This window comes from Limulus polyphemus, unplaced genomic scaffold, assembly GCF_000517525.1.
Source record: "Limulus polyphemus unplaced genomic scaffold, Limulus_polyphemus-2.1.2 Scaffold2623, whole genome shotgun sequence".
Taxonomy (NCBI): domain Eukaryota; kingdom Metazoa; phylum Arthropoda; class Merostomata; order Xiphosura; family Limulidae; genus Limulus; species Limulus polyphemus.
Genome location: NW_013668233.1, coordinates 92,630 through 110,375, shown reverse-complemented (window position 1 = coordinate 110,375; position 17,746 = coordinate 92,630). Strand labels below are relative to the sequence as shown.

The following is a 17,746-nucleotide window of genomic DNA, read 5'->3' as shown; positions in this document are numbered from 1 at the left end:
CCCCATCTCTGCAGTGTGCATTGCGTGAGCATGGAATTATAATATGCAAGTTTAAATGGCTTGACAGTGTGGATTTGAACAGTTAAAAAATACCTGGTCAGGCACCATTCACTACAAAGTGGGATCCAAACAATGAACATTAACTCTCTCAACACAGGTTTGGTCAATCTGACTGACCACGTGACCTCTTATTTATATGTTTTATTACCCTTTGAACCATGTCTAACTACTATCTGTGCCATTATAAGTTGTAAATCACTCGGGGAATGTGCAGCTCACGTTACGCTAACGAATTACATTACCCATGAGCTGCTCACGTGTGTGCCTTGTGAAATATTTTTATTATAATGTTATTATTGTTTATTTTACCTAATCTAATCTTAAAAAATATAAAAGGATCCCTATTTTTACATATTAGTTACTTTTATAATTATACATAAAGATTAAACATGAAAACAAGAAATGAAATACTTAGCCAATTTTCTTTTTTCTTGCTGTCAGTTTTCGAAGAGAGTTAAGCCTAATTTTTTATACTAATGATAGTAATGCACTTAATTTTTTATTTAATTAAATAATGGACCAAAGAATATAGACTAATAATATACAAAAAGTAGACAAATTCCATTATCTATCAAAATGTTTCTGGCTTTCAAACTATATGACAAGAGTCATTACAAGTTCATTCAAGCTAGTCGTTAACTTTCCCACGGGAACAATGTTGGTACTGTGAGAGAAATTGACATTTAACCATTCAGAATATAATGTTATACAATAAGTCATTTGATAGATGAAAACCTTGACTTTCTATTGGTTATATGTACTTATATATGTAAGAGAGAACTATCAACAAATTCTGAAAGAAAGGATGCGACAAGAAGGGACTGATTTTATAGAGTAATTTACATTAAATTTTGTACTTTTCTGAGGGGTGGTGGATAAAATAGGGATGATGACATGCTAAGAGAAAATGTGTCACACGGGTGACACTAGTGGAATTTCACAGGATTTTTTTTAAATATTGCCTTGTAGAATTAAGAACTTCAAACTTGTATACTATTAAAATATGGATTATTAGCTAAGATTTTATTATATCTAATTATATCAAACAAAAAGCAGCTTAATAAAATTTTGAATGTAAGACACTAAACCTTCTGTCACGCGCAATAAGGGATAACCATGGCAATGGATTAATAAAAGGGAAAAAGAAAAAAAAAAGAAAAAAAAAACTTACCCAGTCAAAGTCTCATTGAATTTTGATATTCTAGAATGGTTACAGGTGGAAGAAAGAGCAAGAAAACCTCAATCCAATGCAAATAGTGAGAAACGAATGTATCATGGGTAGTCCACATACCCTACAGAGGAAGAAGATCAAATGTCAATGAAAAGGTAAGGTGTCAAATTGGGTGAGAAGACACTCAGAACAAACTAGAGGAGGAAGAAGATAAATCAAATGAGGGGCCAATCCCAATTGGCAAAGGAGGAAGAACACGAACAGAGGACAAGTGCCAAGGAAGAAAGAGGCAGGAATGGACACCACAGAAGGAAGCCATGCAGACAATATAACAGAGAAGAGCACATACAAGACATTGAAGTCTATTTGGATCAGGAGGAGGATAAAGTTGTAAAACGGAAGGGAAAGCGGCTAAATGGAGGAAAAATGATCCGGAGAAAGGAGAAGATATGTAGAAGGATAAAGAGTACACGAAACATTGATGGCAAATAAACACACTACCGACATCCACAAGCAAAATGGAGAAGGAAGGATGACATAAAGGAAGGTGAAACAAGGAGCACTGGGAGAGTGGATTGAACATAGGCAAAGTACAGGAACACATTAATACCCCCATCCAGAAGGGCAGTTTGCCACAGTGGACAACAAATCTGTAAGGAACATATCCACAGGGAAAGTGTAGGAGAGATAAATACCTACATGATTGGGAAAAACGAAAGGTGTGGGACAGGACCAACTGAAAATCTGCATAACAAAGAACAGTGGATTGATTAGGGGAAAACCCTGGACAGACCCAGAAACCAACATGGAAAAATTCCACTTGCATTGAGAAACTTCCATGTAGGAAGGTAGAATGAAACAAACCAGAATAAGAGGCTAACCATTAGGAGAAGCTGGATCTACTCGCCAATGACCAAAGGGAAACCAGGAGTAAAGATGGAAGACAGGAAGGTCTGGATGAAACACTGGTGACTGAGGGAGGCAAAGAAGGGACAGATACAAGAGGAAAAGGTAATGGAGGAGGAAGTTGGAGCTGGAGCAGCAGTGGAAACCACAGCTGAGACAGCCAGGAAAGTTATCAGATGGATTGAACATGAAATGTCAAGGATGAACGAAATCACCCAGAAAAGAAGGACAACAGGAGGACAGACAGATGTTTGGGTCCAATCCTGGCTGAAAACATCAAAAGCCAGAGTAATAAGATGAGAAATCAGAGACCAAAATCAAGGTAATTTGTAGTTAAGGGATGTAGCAAAAGCCTCAATGTGAGGAGCACCCCACTGTAGTCAAAGCCACTGGAAAATAAAAGGATCTAGGGACCACTCTGTCAGATAAATGTTGTCTGGACAAGAATTCAATCCACAACAAGAGTGAAAGCACCTGGAACATGACATGCAATGATAGGAACATTGAGCATGTGGGCTCAAAAAGAAACTCCAATGTATGAATACAGAGGGATGGAGAACAGGTGCCACCCTGGTGATGGAGATAAGCAATCACTGAAGAAAAGTCAGAATGGATCATTACCAGACAATTTCTGGGCCGCTGGAGAAAATGAACCAAAACACAGCATACAACGAGAAGCTTCAGGACATTGATAGGATAAGACCTATCGGCCACAGACCAAAAACCTCAAATCTACCAGTTGATCAACCCACATACCTCCATCCCTGAAGTGTGGAAAACTGGATGAGGAGGAGGAAGCGGGACACTGGCTGACGTGCAAGTCATATCTAACCACCAATGCTGATTGATGACAAGGGTAGGAGGAAGGGTAATAATAGCCAACAAAGGATCTCTGCAAAATTCCACTGGTCATGAAAAGCCCACGAAAGAGCCTGACCTGAAGAGATAAGAGCTACTATGGAAGATCACATCCCTAAAGCAACAGAACTTTGGGAGTAATCAAACTGAAAACCTATCAAATGAAGTTGAAGAGGAGAAGTGCAGGCCCGACTGAGATGTGTGTAGAAAAAGAAAAAAAAAAGACAAGATATTGGATAGGTCACAGCATAGACTTCTCCAACTTGATTAACAGCCCATTAAAGCCACCTCCAGGAGCAGCTGGTAAGGGTAACAGGCAGACTCCTGTTTGGAACAAGCGAACAGTGGCCAGTTAACCAAAGAAAGAGAAAAGTGCAACCAGAGAGCATATAACTGATGAATGAATGCTTTGAATGCCCAACAAAACATACAGGGCCAAAGCAAGTTTGAAGGGCAGTGTGCAAAACAGAGAAACCACCCCAAAAAAACTGAAGAGAGGGTCGTGAGTTACGAAATATTGGGATATGCAAATAAGCATTCATGATATTCCTCTTTGTCATTGATAAACCTGGAAAAAAGGCCACCTAAGGGTGAGAAATGACTCCAAGGTAAAATGGGGCAGATTGAAAATTAGAATGAGGTGGGAAAACCTAGTATAGGCTACCAGTCTCCGGTTTGGCACAAGGACAACAAACAGCCTGGAGAAAGATGATGAACAGGTGCAAACCTTGTACCACCTAAGACTGACACAGGCTGGTGGCAGGATACCAAGTCACAGGGAAGGAAAATGGTACCAGGGACGTAGAAGGTGGGGATAGAAATAGTAGGACAAGTCCCTCTGATAAAACCCAAAGAACCTATGAAACTGTATTGAAAGATCACCAAAGGGTAACAATATAATATAGTCAAGCTCCCACTGGACTGGAACCCTCTGGTTAGTCTCCAGTACTGTTGGCAACATGCCCATCAACGTTGGATAAAACAATGAGATGAGAAACCCCTGGAAGGGGGACAGGGACAGGTAGATAAAGACCAGGATGAGAAAGGAATAGGGATGTGTCAGAACTTCAAGTGCAACAAATGTGCAACAGGAGGGTCGAGTGTTGACACACAGATTACAAAGTTTCAGACACATGACAGAAAACATCACCAATGAAAAAATACAGAAATCCCAAAAGAAAGAGGTGGCAAATATACCAGGGACAAGGTCACATTGCGACTCAGAAAATCCCAACTACAGTAAAACCAGAGCCGAATACAAATGAGCCAACATGGAGGTAATAAGGAATTGCAGAAAAATGGGGAATTGGATAAAACATAACATACCAGATAAATAATGTCGAAAATTGCCATATTAGGCCTACCTGATTCCATAGGGAAAAATAAGAAAATCTGGTGGTGTAAAAAGGCTATCAAATCTTTATCAGCCTGAACAGGTTTGGCTTGTTCAAGAGGATCAGTGGGGCAAGTTCAGGAGAACAAGGTTTACCCATACAACGATAAATCTCACAATGGATAATAGCAGAGATATCAAATGATGAGTCTCCCCCACCTACAGCCTGTGAAAATAGTACTAGAGGTATAACACCCGAAGTGGGAACATGAACCTCAAAATTCATGGTAGGCAATAATTGCCATTTGATGTATGTGTTAGTCTTTAATTAAAGTAACACGCAATTCTATAGAAACACAAGAAACTTTACGTGAGATCAAAGAAAAGATGGTAAAACTTCTAGTGAAAACAACAACATGGTGAAACTTTGCGTGACAACAAAAACTACAACCTGGTGAAACTTCACGTGATAACATAAACAACATTGTGAAATTTCCATGACAACAATAACAACATGATGCAACTTTCCAGCAATACTATGGTGACAACTGAAGTGCTACAGTAGTATTACTTGTGTATACAAACAAGAACAGACCTGTAATGTTCTTATGTTCCTAACCAATGTGGGCCGGCCCCAGCTGGTTCATAAAGAAATTTTTATAAACTAGTTACCCGCCACGTAGGTCCATGAATTTGTTTATTACAGGTGTTTAATTATATGGATCACACACATACACACAAAATAATTAATATGGCATCTATACTATACTGCAGTTAACCCCCCTCATTTGCTCTGATGGCCATCCATATATTTTACATGTACAATTAGGGATTTAACCCATTTGTTTGGTCAGTGTTGGACTGGACCAAAAACTAGTAAATAAAACACAGTGCAGGCTCCACTGGAATGTTTATCATTTGTTTATTAAATTTGATAAATAAATGATTACTTTCTAGGTAGACAAAAGTGTTTGATTGAAAAAAAATCTTTTAATTTAACTTAATTTCCCAGTCTTCATTCTTTTCTCACACTCACTTTTTTACACGTAAAAAAAATAAATTAATCCCATTAATAAATTGGAAATTAAACTATTAAAATTACAATTCACATGAAAAGCACCAAAAGAAAGAACGTCTGAACACAATTACTGCTAAACGAGAAGTGATAGTTTGGTAGAATCAAATAGAGGGATTCACATGTGTCATGAGTATGCTGCACTCTTATTGGTGGAGGGTTGATGCATGATGATTTGCATGAGAGATGTATTGGAATCAGTCAATTCCAATGGATGGGAGATAGAAGGCTTGTGGCATGCATAATTTTTTTGCACATAGAGGGCAGCAGCGAACAAAAATAGATTTTTATGTGAGTGGAGGTAATGTACCATATCAGAAACAAATGGTGTAAGAACAGGACTGGTCAACTTCACCTACATTACGGTAAACTGAGAACAAAGTTCCCAAACCCATATTGATTCTTAAGTTCAAATCTCTCTTGTTTGCGTGAAACAACTTGCATTAAGAAATGGTCTATAATGATACTTGTAACTTGAATTCTTTCAAATATTTCATGAGAAAAGTATACAGAGGTGAGCTATTGCATTTTTATTAGTGTGTTAGTATTTAATATTCTTTGTTAAATGATTTTTGGTGTTATTTTGTTTTTTATGTTATATTCAAGAAAGGTACAATTACATGCAAGTCTATCCAACTGAAAATAACATCATTAACAATTAGTATGAATATTTTAAAGATAATGAAACAGATGATATGATAACTGATAACAATCAACTTTCGCTCGAAGTAACACAAATTAGTCTTACATGCGACTTAGCACAATAAAAAGTGAATTAATACAAATCAGCAAATTAAACTTAGATGAGGTTTGTAAAGCCTTTTTTTAAGTATGTTAAATGGAAACAATGTTAGATTGGCCTTTAAACAATGAAGATGGTGGGTTTCAGTTTTGGTTGAGATTGCTCAGTGAACATCTAAATGCTTTTTCTATCTGGGTCATAATATCTCTAAAACTTTTAAAACAACGTACATTAGTCAGAAAAAAGGAAAACATGATTTTCTGTCATATGCATAGAAACATTGAGTAAGTTGAAACAGGTTATCAGTTCTTTCTATAATGTGATGGTTTGGAACAGTGTGTTTAATTTTTGGTATCTTACTAAAAAGTAGTGGGTTTAATTTTTACATTTTTGGAAGGGAGTGAATGTGCATGGAAATCTTTAGAGGATCAAATTATTGTTCTTCATATTTCATATTAAATAAAACTTCAGGATAAACTACAGTACAACAGAAAACATTTTCAAGCAAAGACACTGCAACTTGATTGTACACAATAACATACTGCATTTTTTTTATTCATAAGAGTTTAATCTAACCTATCATGAAATATAATGAACCAGATAATTATCACTCAATGAGACAACAGAGTAACTGAGAAAGATTTACCCAAACTATTGACTGGCAGAGCTAAGCAGCTTGGTTTACATTTATGTGCAACACATAACTGGCACGACTAAGTAGCATGGATTATGTACATGTGCAACCCATAAATAGCAGGGCTAAGCAGCATGACTTTTGTCCATGTGCAGGTTCTGAGAAGAAAAAATTTCACAATTTACACTGACTTTTCTAGATATTGCAGTAATTTAAAAATCATTCCAGACTTTTTTTTAGCCCATTTTCACATTCACAGACTGCTCCAAATTTATTACCCTCCCCCAGTGTGGTCATACTTGTGTTAACCCCATTACTACTGTTCTTTTGTCTAGCAAAGAAAATCACACTTTTCCTGCATTACTCATGCTCTCTCACCTAGCAATGAAAATTTCAGATTAAAAAATTCACAACAATTTTTACACTTGATTTCATTTTCTTACTTAGAGAACTTGGAAATCTGATAATTTCTCAAGACAAGTGCTGCTGAACATGAAATCTCACTCTTTAACATAACATCGCCAAGAAATTGACAGGTCTGCAAGATATCTACTTAGCTTTCAGTTGCAATAAAAACTGAAACTTCTACAATTTTTTATACTACATTTTAGAATTTAAAATGAACACTTTCAAGTATAAGAAACATCCCTGCATAATTGGTGGAATTGCTTTTTTTTTTACTTTGAAGTATCAACTGGTATACAATATTTATAAGCAATCTATGAAACATTGTATATTTTTAAAATTAAATTGTGAGAATATTTAAAATGCAAGGTAACAAAACGAAACTGATTAAACCATGATTACGCTACACTCTTCATAAGGCCTAACATTAAATACAAATTAAACATATCCATATACATTCATTAACGTGTGAACCTTTTTAAATGGTTCAAACTAACAGCATACATTATAAAAGCCATAAAATACTTCCCTACTTTAACCATAAAAATTTTAGTTATGATACTTATCTAATGGGGTATCAGCCTATAAAATAGTTTGCTTTCAGAAATTGCTTGCTTTATTGGAGATTAAGAAAACATTGGATAAGTGTTTTAATCATCAGGACTATATATGGGAAAGAAGGGATCTATGTGTTGAATATGGTAGTACTTGTACTCAGTAGTAAATAAACTAGCCTTGAACTTTGAAGGACCAAATTATCCCTAGAAAATTAAATGATAATACTGAAGAATACGTACGTGATCCAGAATTTTAATATCAGTTATATCATCATCATAGCCAAAATTATAAACAAAATTTGGAACTAAAATTTGCACTTAAGAATTTTTAAAACACATTTATTATTAGAATTACTTCTACTTCTTAAGTTTTCAAATTTGTACTAAGTTGTACTTGTAGTACAGTAGTAGTACTATTGTACTTGTAGTAGTATTGATAAAATTAAAAACAATATCAAGCTTTTCTAAAAATATAAAAAATTACGACAGAAGTAACGGAAAATTTCAGAATAACATTTTTCTTCTAAGCCGCTGTTAGGCTTAACGAAACTTAAACTTGGTCTCTCCTATGGTTGCAGCAAGGCCTTGTCCCATAATGTAGACCCAGAGGCACAACATGAACCCTGGTTTAACTTTACTTTAGGCTTTAGCTTAACCATACTGCTAAGCCTTAAAAAAATGACATTTTAAATCACAAATAAAGTAAAATATAAACATCAAATATACACAAATCTAAAATTAAGTAATCGAAATTTACCTTAAAATGACGATCCTTTTAATATTTTTCAGAAAATTTGGTTGTCGCACTAGACAGCTGCGTAAACGAGAACCAACCCTCACGAACCTCGTTCAATACCTCTAGCACTAGTACGCCCGGCTACATGGTAATTCAGTGGCGCTATCTATATGCTGCATTGTAAAAACTTTAAAGTGACTGTTTGAGTAATGGAACAATCAAATATTTTAAACTGAAAGCACATCTAAGTATTGTGCAGAAACCTTTTTTTTTGTCTCTTGTTAATTAAATAAGTTAACTTATTTCTTGAATGTATTATTTTCAAAAGCAATAATTAAAATCAGCCTAGTTCGGATCTTTCAAGATTTATTTCTAAGCTTTAGTTTATGGCTGTTCGATTTTAGTCAATTTCATTTTCATGGTTTATCATTTTCTAGCCAATTTCTGCTGGTCTAAAGTTGATGTATTGTTATAACAAACAAGTTTTCACATTGACCCGTTCATTTAATATTTCTATTCGTAAAATTAAATTTACATTTTATTGTAGAACTTTAAATTCCTGGCAGGGTAGGAGTCATATTCAATTAAGACAGCTTTATTTTTTCTAACAGGGTAGTTGGCCTTTAGAATGGGTTACTTTCAGATGCGGTGGATGTATTAAATTCAAAGGAGTGTGAGAGATAGCTTGATAGATGTTTTAATGATAACGACCGGCTTTTATGTTTTTAGAATGCTTCAGATAGCCTCGATGGACTGATAAGTTATTTTGTTGCCCTTAGATATTATGTTAAATTTATTTAAAATTTATAATAGCTATTATTTTTCTGTAGGTGTCGTTGGTGAAAGAACTAGTTAGGAGAGTGAGACTGAGAATATAGTTTTTCTTAAGTAAAATAAAAAAGATCAATTCAAGTTTTTTAATTAAAGATTAACCAATTAATGCTACATTATTATGGGTGGTGAAAGTCACGGACAAAGTGTTAAGATACCAGACTGGAGAATTTACAAGGTAGAAGATGTCCCGCAATTAATGCAAGTACAGAAAGCTCTCTCTCAATATGGACTGAATGATCCCTGGCTTAGGTATGATAATTTATACCTTTTAGGTTTGCTAACACGAAATTAAAAACGTTTCGTTCGGTTGTAGTATCATGTACGTATTTTTATAGCAAATAAGGTCAGAAAGGGCATACATATGTGTGCATATATATATATATATATATAGTTAGAATAAATTGTTGAAAAAGGTGTTTTATTGAAGAAATTATGATTTAACGTAACTTGTATTGTAAGCTTGCAATACAATACTACAAAAACAAGGGACCATTTTCTTTTCTTTCAAGACAATTTTTTCAAAACCTATTCTTGAGAAAGATAAAAATTTAAGCCCATTTTTTTATTTTTCATGAACTAATCAACTTCGTTTTGTAAACTTGTGTAAAAATAAACATTTTTGGCCATCACTACTGGTGATGAAAATTCATTTTATCCAGGCATAAGCCAACCATCCTATTAGAAGAAAAATTTTCTCTTAGTTAGAACCTAACCTGTATTTTCTAAATCTCGACTGCTGTTCTCTTGTCCTGGTACTTAAAGTTACAGAATAGAGCACAAAGAAATAGTGGCTATTATCCTCACAATCCCCTGGATAACCTTGTAAACTTCAATAAGACCACCTTTCACCCTTTTTTTTATCACAAGAAAAATAGAGATCTTAATCTACTCCTCCCTAGAATCAACCTAGTAGCTATCTTCTAAACAGATTCCAGTAAGCCATTATCCTTTCATGTATAAGAAAACCCTTCTGTGTACAGTATTTCAAGTGAGGCCTAATTATTGATTTGTCTAGAGTTGTGTTTCTCAACCTTTTTTTGCTCAACGTACTCCTATGCATAGTCTACAATTTCCACAGCATGTCTAATGTTTTATAGCATAGTTAACAATGGCATAGCCAATGGGTCTCTTAGAGATAACCCCAAATAGGTCCAGGATGAAATGATGTAGAAAAGAAAAAATTAAATACAGTGCACATAAAAACTTTTCAAGCTGATGTAGCAATTTATTTATTTGTTTTTTTACAATATCTTGCTAAAATCTTGTGGCATCCCTAGAGGAAATCCATTGCATCATGCTTGAGAAACACTAGTATAGAGACAGTTATGAATGTATATAAGTACACTCTAAAATTCTCTTACTATTAGTTTTACTACTAGCAACAGAACACTGCTTCAAGAGCTTGAGTGGGTTCACAGCTGCATCAGATGTGTGATCCATATGATCCTAAATGCATTATCTTTCTCTTATAATTAAAAATAATTTCCCATATATTTCTCCAACTTACTGATTGATTAATGTTATTCTGTAACACATCCTTAATACAGCTAAAAATACCCAAGAAAGCTTAACATTATCAGCAAAAGTTTTTAATTACTTGTCTGTCGATATCATTAATGTGAATAAGAAAAAGCAAAGGACCAAGCACTGACCCACGAGGCACTCCACTAGTAACAAGGGTCCAGTTTGATTAGAATCTATTACTAACAGCCTTTTGCTTTCTTCCATCCAACCACCCTATAGATCAATTATTTTTCTGCCCCAATAAGTTTTTTTTCAACAGATTTTCTGTGTAACATCAGAATATTTTTTTTTAAAACCTAAGAACATCAAATCCATATCCTTTATATCATCCAGATAATAAGTAAACATCCTTGAAACAAAATTAACAGTTGAGTAACAAAATGTTTCCCTGTGGTGAATATAGGTTGTGTTTTTTTCGTAATATATTTCATAAAATGTTTTTGTAAAACTTTCTTGTTGGACTCATTCCAACTAAAGAAGTAAGACTAACTGGTCTATACCTTCCAGCTCATTGCTTACCCCCCCCCCCCATCTTTAAAAATGGGAATAACATTAGCATCTATTAGGTTGTCAAGAAATTAATGCCATTTTTTTTAGATGAAGAAACCCGAACAACTTGTATATCAAAACATTTATTTAATGAAATAGTCTCGATTCTTATTGATGATGCTTTTCCATCTTACAATCAGATTCTTAATGCCCTGATTAAATAAATCACTTGGCTAAGAAGTATAATGCATGATGTCCTCTTTAACACCTTCCACATTTGCATACTTTTTCTCATTAAGATGGTGTTGCAGCAAAAGAAAAAGATGATGATCTGATGGTACCATATCTGGAGAATATGGTGGGTGGGGAAGAACTTCCCAACCCAACTCCATAATCTTGTGTTGCATCAAAATTGCCACATGTAGACATGCATTGTCGTGGAGAAGAAGAATAACTTTCCGATTGATGAGTGAAGGGCATTTATGAAGGGCTTGATTTAAATATTCCAGTTGCTGACTATAGATCTCTGCATTGACAGTTCACTGTGGATTGAGGAGTCCGAAATGAATTACTCCTTTGATGTCCCACCAAATGAAAAGCATCACTTTCTGCGGATGGAGTCCAGGTTTTGGGGTCGGAAGTGGTTTTTGGCTAGGACTGAGCCATTGTTTTTGGCATTTGATATTCACATGGAGAATTCATTTTTCATCACTGGTGACAATTCTGTTCAAAAATGGTTCACGCGCATTACACGCCAGAAGAGACGAAGCAATGTTCACACGTTGAAAACGATGATCATCGAAGAGTCCGTGAGGCACCAAAACACCTTCTTTATGGAGTTTTCTCATATTCCTTAGATGTTTATGTATTGTCTTCTTTGATATTCTTTGTGGCTGCATTAAAATATTTCATGAAGAAAACCTTGTCTGATCCTTGTGCTTTATATCTATTTTCAATCTGTCAGTCTATCTATTCACTAGTTACTACCAAGGGATTACTTCACTCTGCCAGTCTATCTGTTCACTAGTTACTACCAAGGGATTACTTTACTCTCAGTCTATCTGTTCACTAGTTACTACCAAGGGATTACTTCAATCTGTCATTCTATCTGTTCACTAGTTACTACCAAGGGATTACTTCAATCTGTCAGTCTGTCTGTTCACTAGTTACTACCAAGGGATTACTTCAATCTGTCAGTCTACCACTCACTAGTTACTACTAAGGTATTACTTCAATCTGTCATTTTATCTACTCGCTAGTTACTACCAAGGATTACTATCTCATTATTCAGATCAATTCCAATATTTGCCATAGAATGCTCAGGGTCAGGAATATTGCTGATATCATTTCATGTAAGAACAGAAGAAAACATTTAAAGCTCAACTAACTCTTAGTCTTCAACAAAAACTTTGCTGTCAGCATTCTTTAACCCTTTCACTGTGAAAGTCAATTGAAGTTGTATTACAGTTAAATGCAAAATTGAATTTCCTCCACAGCAACCAAAAAAATGTTCTCTTTGCAGAGACAATCGACAGATCTCCCTTGGTTTTGAAATGGTCGCTAAACACCCATATGTGCTACCATCTATGAACAACATTGGTGAACATAAATAAGACTTGGCTGATCCACCTATGCTGCCTACACTGGTGATGGGGAATCAGTTAAACATTTAGTTGATCAATAAATTGACTTATCACTCAACTTTGTCAAATTATTCATTAGAGGCAAAGATGCACTTTATTTACTTTGTAAAGAATATTATTTGTTTATCAACTAAATGGTTAGCCAGTTGCATATGACTAGCGTACACCTCAGTTTTGCATACATTTTTACTGTATTTTCACCATAATTTAGGTAAGTTAGGTACACATGATTTTGTACATAATTGCAAAAGTAAAACTAAAACTTCATCAATGTTTTTGATTTCTACATGACATTAAGCCAGATGATGCAAATATACTTGTTTAATATATGTTTGATTTTTCATCATTACTGACATATATATAGTACAAGATTTTTAGGAGTTATAATAATATATATAAATAAATGTCAATATATATGTGTGTGTATCTGTTTCTTATACTCTTCCACATTTCTTGATAATCAGCACCAAACTTGACACAGTGATACAGGATGACATAAGGAAGGTCATGAGGGGAGGGGGTTGAACTTTCCCATCTAATTTCATATTGATAGAATTCTTGGAAACAGTATGTTATTCTTTTCAGTATTGGTACCTTTATACCTAGTATGTTGTGTGTGTATATATATATATATATAATGCAGTTTCATGCTTTTGGAATACATTTTGGTCAATTTTACAGTCAGATATTGAAGAACCCTTTTTAAATAAAAGTGCACATTTTCTTGTTGAAAATCTAACTTTTCATTACTTAATAATGTTTTGAAGAATTTTAATGCCAGTTGTTTGAAGTTGGAAAAGTAATAAAAGAGGTCAAATTCATACTTTCATTTCGAAAAAAAATTTTCAGGTGGAAATTTTAAAGTCAATTTTATGTTTTAATTCTAACTATATTTCAACAGTTTTAACATAAGAAATTGTTTAGAATCAAAATTTTGGTCATTTTTCTGACATTTAGAGTAATTCATGAAGAAAAAGTTGATATTTTTTTCTGCTGTAAAGAGTATTGCCTGCAAATAAATCCACCCACTTTTTGATTTTTCTTTTTACATTTTCTACTGATTCCAAAGAACAACTATTTTTGTTAAGAACCTGTCACCCCTCGTGGATTACAGGATTGAAACTGTTCTCAAACGTTCTTGCTTTTCCAGCCATGGGGCATTATAATGTGGTGGTTAATCTCACTAGTTGCCAGTAAAGAGTAGTACCCAAGAGTTGGTGGTAGATAGTATTGACTTGCTGCTTTCCCTCTATTCTGTCACTTCAACAGTAGGGACGACTAGTTTAGATAGTCCTTAGAATAGCTGTGCATGGAAATTCAACAAACAGACAAACTATTGATACCCTTGGAAACTTTACCATAGACTAAAACCTATGTGCATAATTGAAGCAAGCATATAATGATTGCTCCAAAAAGCAAAGGGAAAATAAGTAGTATAAGCATTTTTACCTTGAGGCTACATTTTTAGACTTTTGATAAGTCATTATCATGTTTTTGTACACAAGATATTACACATTTCTATTGCGATTCATTCCAGGTACACTTTTCTATTTTTTGTATTTTTTGTGAACTACTTCTGAAGGAACTTATTCTATAAAGCTAATAACTCTGTTAGAAAAATAAAACTCTTAACTAGGACTTAGTCTGTCTTTTCCAAACCTCAACCTTATGTCCTCTCATCCTGTTGTCTTCAGAATGTAGCATAAAGGAATCAGAGGCCTTTATTCTATTGATTCCCTGTCTAAATATGTAAATTTCAATAAGATGGCATTTTCTTGGCTTGAGAGTGATACTAATGAAACTTTTATGTTTATATGTGTTATCAACATCTTTTTTTTGTTTCTTCCTTGTTGCAGGAATGAAGTTTGGAGGTTCAATCCAGCTTTCGGCACTAAGTGGCAGCGGCTAAGATTAGGTTTTTTTCGAGGCTTCAAGTGGGGGCTAGCAGCCTGTGCACTAACAATTGTTGTTGAGAAAGCCTTAGGTATTGATTATCACCATCCTTTAGGTCATGGAGAAGAAGGACAAAGTCACCACTAATCAACAGATTCTCTTGCCTTGAACTTAGTTGTAGATAGCTATTATAGAACATCTGTGTTTGACCTGTATAACTTAACAACACAGTGTAAGGTTCATCATTTCTTTTAGTAGTGATAATAAAAACTATCTCCAGAAGTTGAAGAAACATTTGTCTTAGAAATCTTACTGGGTCAGACACTCTGAGGATCACTTGTCACATTTTATTAATTAAATTATAGAATACCAGAAATAAAACTGTACACAACCAAAAGTCATTAAAGATACTTTGAAAAGAGGTTGCAAATAAATGGGACAAAATCATAGTAAAAGTTCAAACATTTTCATTTTACATTATTTATATTTACTAAACATTACACTTTTGATTTGGAAATAAAGTTTCAATTTAAAATAGTGTTTCAATAATAATGATTAACTGAAATAATCCGTATGTAAATAAATTATTAACTGACAAAATCAGTATATCAATGACATCGATTAACTTAAATAATCTGTATGTAAATAAATTATTAACTGACAAAATCAGTATATCAATGACATCGATTAACTTAAATAATCAGTACATCAATGACATCGATTAACTTAAATAATCTGTATGTAAATAAATTATTAACTGACAAAATCAGTATATCAATGACATCGATTAACTTAAATAATCAGTATATCAATGACATCGATTAACTTAACTAATCAGTATATCAATGACATCGATTAACTTAAATAATTCGTATGTAAATAAATTATTAACTGACAAAATCAGTATATCAATGACATCGATTAACTTAAATAATCAGTACATCAATGACATCGATTAACTTAAATAATCGGTATATCAATGACATCAATTAACTTAAGTAATCAGTATGTCAATGACATTGATTAACTTAAATAATCAGTATATCAATGACATCGATTAACTTAAATAATCAGTATTTCAATGACATCGTTTAACTTAAATAATCCGTATGTAAATAAATTATTAACTGACAAAATCAGTATATCCTTGACATCGATTAACTTAAATAATCAGTATATCAATAACGATAAATTGAAGTAATCAGTACTTTAATAAAAATGTTTTATGTTAGACAAATCACACTGCTGGGTTATGCTTATTAAGTATTGGGATATTCGTAACATGGTCTTATTCAGTCATTGTTTTGTCTGGTGATAGTTAATTATCTCCGATTAATTATTATTTAATAATAGGTTAGGGAAAATACTCTTCTGTAAAAAGCATTTAAAAGTGCAATATTTTATTTTCTACCCTCAAGTTGCAGTATTCCTGTTTGAAGATTTGTTTTTCGGCAAGAAGATAATCTGAAATAGTAACATTCTAAATTTTGCTTTCTTTTTCTTTGCCAGATTATAAGCTAAAGAGGTATTATTGTGTTAGAATTCTCAGAAAAAAGTTGAAATATCAGTGTGTGGATGCACAGGTTATAGAGAATTATAGAATTTTTCATTAAGAGTAATTAACATGTTGTTTGGAAAGAATGTGGTCATCATGAATGTTACAAAGTATAATTATAACTGTAGGATAAATAGCATTTAAACCTATGTACAGAACGAGTGAGTGTCTAACCATGTAGGTCGTTGATCAATTAATAGTTATACCTAACCATTCAGGTAATGTTGTTTAATAACGTATTTTTATGTCTTATACCTTAGAATTTTTTCATAATCTAAAACAATGAAATTACAGTTTTAATTTGCTGCCACGAATATTTGATTCCAAATTCATTATGATTTATGTGTATTGTTCTTGTCAGGGAGCTAAATTCTCATGATGCTCAATAATCTTCTTTTTATGTTTCTTGGAAAATAAATGATTTTTTTTTTGTTTCACATTAAATTATAGAAATATACGATTAATTCAGAGACTTAGTGACAGGCTTTAAAACTATTTTATTTTACTTTAATTCTTCATATTGTTATTTACGTTTCCCGTATTTGTGGAAATTGTGTCAAAAATATATTTATACACTTCACTATTTTAAGGAAACAATTTAATTTCGTTAATCAAAGTACGTATGACCAGTTCTTATCAAACAAAATAATAAAGTCGATTTAATTTTCGAGATGAAACAAGATTTACTTTAGTACGTTTAACTGTGACGAGATGGCAGTATGAGTGCTAAATATTAATTTAATTAGAGCAGACGAATATCGCATTCTATTGTGAAGTTTGTTTGTTTTTGAATTTTGCGCAAAGCTACACGAGGGCTATCTGCGCTAGCCGTCCCTAATTTAGCAGTATAAGACTAGAGGAAGGCAGCTAGTCATCACCACCCACCGCCAACTCTTGGGCTACTCTTTTACCAACGAATAGTGGGATTGACCGCACATAATAACGCCCCCACGACTGAAAGGGCAAGCATGTTTGGTGTGACGGGATTCTAACCCGCAGATTGCGAGTTGGGCACCCTAACCACCTGGCCATGCCGGGCCTCTATTTTAAAGTGTAGCGCTTTCATGTCACGACGTTTTTCGTCTGTTTTCTTATTCTATGACCACTTAAGCTTACTCGGTTTGGTAAGTTAATAAAATGAAATTTGTATCCGAGTAATTTCAGGTTTTATAACGTTGCAAAGCGACAGTTTTTGCCAGTATCTAGCGAGTAAAGTAACGTGCAAAACAGCAGTTCAAACTTAACATGGCCACTCTACATGGAGAAAAAGTGGCCTATAAATAAATGGTGTTCTATCTGTTGGTATAGTAGTTTTAAGTTGGATCTGGATC

The 17,746-nt window shown here is 33.9% G+C and overlaps 2 protein-coding genes across 3 annotated transcripts in view; one reads left to right on the top strand and one right to left on the bottom strand.

Moving 5' to 3' along the window:
- The window catches only part of LOC106467462 (la-related protein 4-like), a 61,717-nt gene extending 53,095 nt beyond the window's left edge, over positions 1-8,622 (bottom strand). For both annotated transcript variants that reach the window (XM_013927817.2, XM_013927819.2), the window contains exon 1: positions 8,499-8,622. The gene's annotated coding sequence lies outside the window, so the exon portion shown is untranslated. The remainder of the gene's footprint in view (positions 1-8,498) is intronic.
- Positions 8,623-9,220: 598 nt separating this feature from the next.
- On the top strand, positions 9,221-15,154 carry LOC106467463 (NADH dehydrogenase [ubiquinone] 1 beta subcomplex subunit 3-like). The gene is made up of 2 exons (XM_013927820.2): positions 9,221-9,560; positions 14,824-15,154. Exons 1-2 carry the CDS (start codon positions 9,430-9,432, stop codon positions 15,005-15,007), a joined length of 315 nt encoding a protein of 104 aa, XP_013783274.1. The 5' UTR covers positions 9,221-9,429; the 3' UTR covers positions 15,008-15,154.
- Positions 15,155-17,746: the final 2,592 nt, after the last annotated feature.

Excerpts from the sequence above, each read along its gene's own strand:
- LOC106467463 (XM_013927820.2), top strand. The coding sequence starts at position 9,430 with ATGGGTGGTGAAAGTCACGGACAAAGTGTTAAGATACCAGACTGGAGA. Across the intron at positions 9,561-14,823 it reads CTGAATGATCCCTGGCTTAG|GAATGAAGTTTGGAGGTTCA; the intron begins GTATGATAATTT and ends TCCTTGTTGCAG.